Source organism: Solanum stenotomum, chromosome 7, assembly GCF_019186545.1.
Source record: "Solanum stenotomum isolate F172 chromosome 7, ASM1918654v1, whole genome shotgun sequence".
NCBI classification, from domain to species: Eukaryota; Viridiplantae; Streptophyta; class Magnoliopsida; order Solanales; family Solanaceae; genus Solanum; species Solanum stenotomum.
This window is the reverse complement of record NC_064288.1, coordinates 49,249,840-49,256,157: the sequence shown is the minus strand read 5'-3', so window position 1 is coordinate 49,256,157 and position 6,318 is coordinate 49,249,840. Positions and strand designations below refer to the sequence as shown.

At 33.5% G+C, this 6,318-nt stretch overlaps 1 protein-coding gene across 1 annotated transcript; it reads left to right on the top strand.

Annotated features, from left to right (window-relative positions):
- Positions 1-832: 832 nt before the first annotated feature.
- Positions 833-4,058, top strand: LOC125870731 (wall-associated receptor kinase 2-like). Its single transcript, XM_049551232.1, has 3 exons — positions 833-1,757; positions 2,390-2,566; positions 2,646-4,058. The coding sequence occupies exons 1-3, from the start codon at positions 833-835 to the stop codon at positions 3,887-3,889; spliced, it is 2,346 nt and encodes a 781-aa protein (XP_049407189.1). The 3' UTR covers positions 3,890-4,058.
- The last annotated feature ends 2,260 nt before the right edge of the window (positions 4,059-6,318 follow it).

Sequence of the window (6,318 nt, the reverse complement as noted above, 5' to 3'; positions counted from 1 at the left end):
ATCGTTAAGAACCAAAATCAATAAAAAAAATATCTTATTGATTTGGTTACTGGTTTAACATATTTAAAAATTGAAAATCAATAAATCAAACTGAACAGATTGATGATACATAAATAACTAACACATACATAAAATAATATATATAGATTCATTAATAAGTAATTCCTATATTATTAATACTACGTAACTTTGACCAGCTACCCAACGACCCATAATTGCTTGTGTACGCATTGCATAGAGAAAAGACTGATTCAAGACAAAAGATAAGCAATCAATGATTCCTTGTAGACTTAAAACATTGCTATAGTCTTTGCCTTTGGAATATTAGTTGGTGATAAAAGTCCAAAGGGTCAACGTCGTACGTGGAAATTTTAGTATAGTCCCTCTTCTCGGGTATTTACAAAATTAGAAAAATCAAATAATTCCAATCTCTCCGGTTCCTCTAGGGCGGTCTTAAATTTCTTACACGTGTCCCTTTTTAAACTTGAGGAACAAGATTATTTAGTTGACTAAAAACTTTAAAGGGCTCGTTTGGTTGGAGAATAAATTATTTAAGAATCAGTTATTTCAGGATTGTTATCTTAGCTTTAATGTGAAATAAAAAAGTAATATTTACAATCCCAAGATAACTATTTTTCGAATAAGTTATCCTATGATTTTACCTCAATAACATATGAGATAAATTTATTCTAAAATTAATTTCGATATTAGTTATTTCTTATCCTTCACACCAAACGAGCACTTAGGTCTTTCTACTTAGTTCTTTATATATGTATATATATATATATATGGAAAGTTTTACTCAGTAACCTATGACATATTCTCTCAAACCATGCAGCATAAGAAAATTGTTAGTATGTATTTTTCTTTTTTCATGTGTTTGCTTTTAATCTTGAGATCAGCCAACGCCCAAAACACCAACAACAATGTAGATTCTACTACAATCACAAAAGCTGCTACCATCACAAAACCAGAATGTCCACAAAAGTGTGGAAACCTAACAGTTCCATATCCATTTGGGATTGGGTCAGATTGTGCTTTAAACCCCATGTTTGAGATCAAATGCAACGTGACAACACCTTTCATACATAATATTGAAGTTTACAACATCTCTGACTCAGAAATGCGTATATCTAATTCTGTAGCTCGGAATTGTTACTCATCCGAAGGAACACTTTTACTCCCAAATGATCCTCTGTCAATTAATTTAGGACCAACACACCCTTATAGTTTCTCAGACCTTAACAAATTCACCGTCGTTGGTTGTGATGACATTTCTCTTATGGGTGTGACGGATTTAGGACTTCACTTAGCTAGTGGTTGTTACTCATACTGTAATAAATCTAGTGATGATGTTATTGAAGCTGGATCATGTAAGGGATATGGTTGTTGTCAAATTGAAATTCAAAAAGGCATAAAATCCTTCGAAACAGTGACAACAAGCTTGCAAAACCACACACATGTTTGGTCTCTCAATCCATGTGGCTACGCGTTCCTTGGTGAGGCAAGTCATTTTCATTTCCAGGGATTGATGGATCTAAACGATACAAATTTTGTAGAGAGGATTAGCCATAATGTCCCTATCGTGCTGGATTGGACCATCGGAAATCTTACTTGTGTTCAAGCACAGAATCGCAAAGATTATGCTTGCCAAGATAATAGCCAGTGTGTTGATTCTGACCCTAACATTGGTGGGTATCGGTGCACTTGTAACTCGGGATATGAAGGCAATCCATACATCACTTCCGGCTGCCAAAGTTAGTTAATTAACTTGATATCCTTACTTTTTAGTCAGTATAAAAAAGAACAACACATTTTTACATTTTAGTAAGAATTTAACTTTAAATGCTCATTTTTACCTTTAATGAAATGATTTATAACTGTACAAACATCTATAACTTATTTTAAATCACATGCTTCAAAAGTCATTCCTTTTTTCTAAGACTTCGTGCTCAGTTAAACTAAGTCATATAAATTGGAACGGCGGAAGTATTTCTTAAAGATAATTTTAAGACATGAAAGTTCTTAGATCATTTTTCAAAAGAGCTCTAACTTTGATTAGGCAAAGAAACAACTTCAGTGAAAAACATGTTTCTCTCAGTGAGTTCACCCCAATTAGCTAACTTGTTAGCCATCATATTGCCTTCCTTAAGGCAATGTTGGAATAATTTTCACCACTTGCCCAGAGGGATTGAGTTCCTTGTTGATCATGTTGATGATGATTTGAGAATCAGATTCAATAATGCCTTGATGGAAGTTATTGTACGAGCACCATGACATCCGTTATTGTTCTGAGATAATGATCATTAACTAGATTAGCTAGTGAACCTATATAAAGGCAAAGCGCGAGGGATTAATGTGGTATATTTCTCTGTTTTGCATGTATCAGATATTAATGAATGTGCTCATTCAAGTACCAATATGTGTGAACACAAATGCATAGACACGCCAGGGAGTTACACTTGTACTTGTCTAGAAGGATTCAGTGGTGATGGCAGAAAGGATGATGGTGGTTGTATTGCACCAAATTTGAACTATGAGTTCCCATGGATCAAGTTTTCTATTGGTATGTTTCTCAAAAATTGAACTTAGCTTGTTTATTGAAGGAATTCATCTCCTTTAAATTTTTGTTGTTATAAACACAGGTATGGGAGTCGGCTTTATATCCCTCGTGGTTGGGACAATTTTGCTCTATTTTTGTATCAAGAAACGAAAACTCATTAAAAATAGGGAAAAGTTCTTCCAAAAAAATGGTGGTTTACTCTTGAAACAACAAATCTCTTCTATAAAGGGTGGTGTGGAAGCAACCAAAATATTTACAGCTGACGAGTTGAAGAAGGCTACGAATAACTATGCCAGTGATAGAATTCTTGGTCGTGGTGGAAATGGAATTGTCTATAAAGGTATTCTACCTGATAATCGCATAGTTGCAATTAAAAAATCTAAGTTTGTGGATGAGAATCAAGTTGAACAGTTCATCAATGAGGTACTTATTCTTACTCAAGTTAACCATAGAAATGTAGTGAGACTCTTCGGGTGTTGTTTGGAAGATGAAGTGCCTTTACTGGTTTATGAATACGTTTCTCATGGAACTCTTTACGAGCATATCCACAACCAAAATGGAGCTCCATGGTTATCTTTGCAAAATCGATTGAGAATTGCTTCAGAGACAGCAAGTTCACTTGCTTACCTTCATTCATCTGCATCCATGCCAATAATTCATAGAGACGTCAAATCCACTAATATATTATTGGATGATGTTTATACAGCAAAAGTGGCGGATTTTGGAGCTTCAAGATTAGTCCCTCTTGACCAAACACATGTTGCTACATTGGTACAAGGAACATTAGGGTACTTAGATCCTGAATATTTTTACACAGGTGAATTGACAAATAAAAGTGACGTTTATAGTTTTGGAGTAGTTCTTGCCGAACTTTTAACAGGATTGAAACCTATTTTGAGGGATACAAGTGACAAGTACAAATGTTTGGTGGAGCATTTTATCTCGTCGATGAACAAGAATAACATATTTGAAATTCTTGATGATAGAGTTGTAAGAGAAGGAGGTGTTGAGCAACTTCAAAAGATTGTTGAGCTCATTAAGAGTTGCCTTCAGTTGCACGGGGAAGATAGGCCTACGATGAAGGAAGTGGCTATGGAACTTGAGAGTTTAAGAAAGTTCACTAGCCCTTGGACTAATGAACACGTACATGAAGATCATAATGAAGTTGAATTAAACGATCTGTATATAATTCCAATTGATTCTAATACAGGTATCGACAACTTCTCTGGACAATATCCCAGCTCCTACACAAATAACAGCCTCTTCTTGGGACAATATAGTTCAGATAAATCTTCATTACTACTCAATACAAATATCCCGCGGTGATCCAAAATAAAATGTCAATATGATAATTAGTGATGATATAATTTTCTATGTTTTGTAAGTTTCTTTTCTGGCCATCTTTCTTTCATATTGAATGTATGTTGTTATGTATTTTATTTGCTTTTGAATTTAATCATCAATATATTGTTCATTGTATTAGTGACAAGAGTTGAAGTTAGTAGATGTTTGTTGTGATTCTAAATTGTCACATAATTCCTATAAGATTATTCCTTAGTTGACAAGTTGAAACCAACACACTTGGTTCATATCCAATGCTCAAACCAAAAATAAAAAATGGTTATTTAACTTTCAGTTTAGGGTTAAGTTTATTTTTCATGTGCTTTGTTCTACTATGAAGTTGATAAGGCAACCACTTCCTGCCTCTTAAAGCTCCATGAAATTGCTCCAAATCCAAAATCAAACAAGAAATCATGCGTACTCTTTTTGACATCAATGTTGCATGCGTAGTCACTATTAGTAAAATCAGTTAATGTGAAATTTATTATCTTAAAATATCAAATTCAATTTCAAACTCCGTTGTCCCAACGATATATCTCAGTATTCTCTTTGCAGCTCCAAGGTGAAGCTCTCTTAGATTGTGCATAAATCTAGCTATGACGTCAACTGAGAAAGAAATGTATGGTCTTGTATGATACAAGTAGTTCAAACCACTAACCATACTTTTAAAATAAGTTGCATTTAACTATCATCACTACACAACTTCTCATTAATATTCATCGGAGTAGCATCAGTTTTATAATTAACCATATTAATTTTTTTCCAAAAGATTTGTTGCATAGTTTCTTTGTGAAAAAAATATGCCATCACCTCCCTGTTTCACCTCAAGACAAAAGGAAATAATGTAGCGACTAGAATCATACATTTCAAAATTCTTTATCATGCAGCCTTTAAATTCAATGACGATAGATTCACTCAAACCCATATTTTATCATATTGTCAACGTAAAGACATACCCGCAAAAAAATCATTTTAACTTCTCGTTTTACATCATCAAGATTAGGTTCATTCTTACTTCTTTCAAAATCATCTTCGTGGAAATAAGAGTCAATCTTGAAGTATCATGCCTACAAGGCTTTATTTAAGCCATAGAGTGCCTTTTTAACTTGTAAATCTTATCTTCTTTGATATGAACTACAAAACCTTCAGGTGTGATACATAAACTTTCTCTTCCAAATCACCATTTCAAAACGACAAATTTAATATCAAATTGGTACACTGGTCAATTTGAATTAGCAGGCAAGGCTAATAAAGTTTTCACAGTTTCAAAGCTAGCAAAAGGATAAAAAGTTTCATTGAAGTTGATATATACCTTGTTGTTGGGAATAAACTTTTGCGGCGAGCCTTTGCCTTGTGTTTTTGGACGTTGCCATCTGCATGATACTTTGTTCTGAGCACCCATTTGAGCCCAATATCTTTCTTTCCTTCTAGAAAATTAACTACTCATCTTTCATAACTTTGCATCATTTATCCTCTTTCTTAGAAATTTCAAAGAAAATAGAATCCGAAACAAGTAAAGCAAAAGTACATATTATCAGCATATTTGGAATTTGATTTTTTATCCTTTGTTAATCTTCTTAATAGAATTGGCTCAGTTGAAAGTTCTTTCAGTGTTGGAAAAGTTTCTGGTGCATGAATTGATGAGGTAGTCGATGAGAAAAGTATCTGTTATATATATGCTCTTGATTAATAATATCATCATAAGGCAATAATCTGTTATAGTGTTTAATAACTAGTTTTTAAATAATGTGATGTTGAGTTCTTGTCTATGCATTGCTAGGTTTGATCCTGGAATTGTATTAAAGACTAGTGGTGAAAGAAATCAGACTTAAGTAGAATTTTATATCAAAACTTAATTGGTAAAGGAAATTTCAACTCAACTTTGTGCTCTAGGGATTCTTGTGACCTTAATTCATATCCAAATCCATTATGAACTAAAGAATTGACCTTAATACCTAAGAATAATTTAAGAATCACCCGATACAATCTTATACGGAAATGAAGAATGATTTGAATCTTAGCTTAGAATTATTTGGAGTGTTACAGGAAGAACCATTGATATCACCGCAAAGCTTTCCCATCGAGATAGCACAACGCGAGAGATAACTTGTGGTTTTCTGTAATCTCATAGAACTCAAAGTAGCGTTCAGCCTGAGAAATCCATAACTCTTGATTCTCGCCACAAAATTGTTGAAATTCCACCATGGTAGGTTCACTCGTTGGAAGTTTTCCAACCAACTCATGTAACATTGAATTAATTTCAGTGAGATCCTTCGATATCAAGTATCCTTCAAGACCTTAATTGAATCTTTAATTTTTCGAGATATTTGGTCCTCCATTGAAGACCTCTGGATGAAAGCATCAATGAAACAAACCAAATTCTCAAATTATTATATAATCATTTTTAGCCAAAT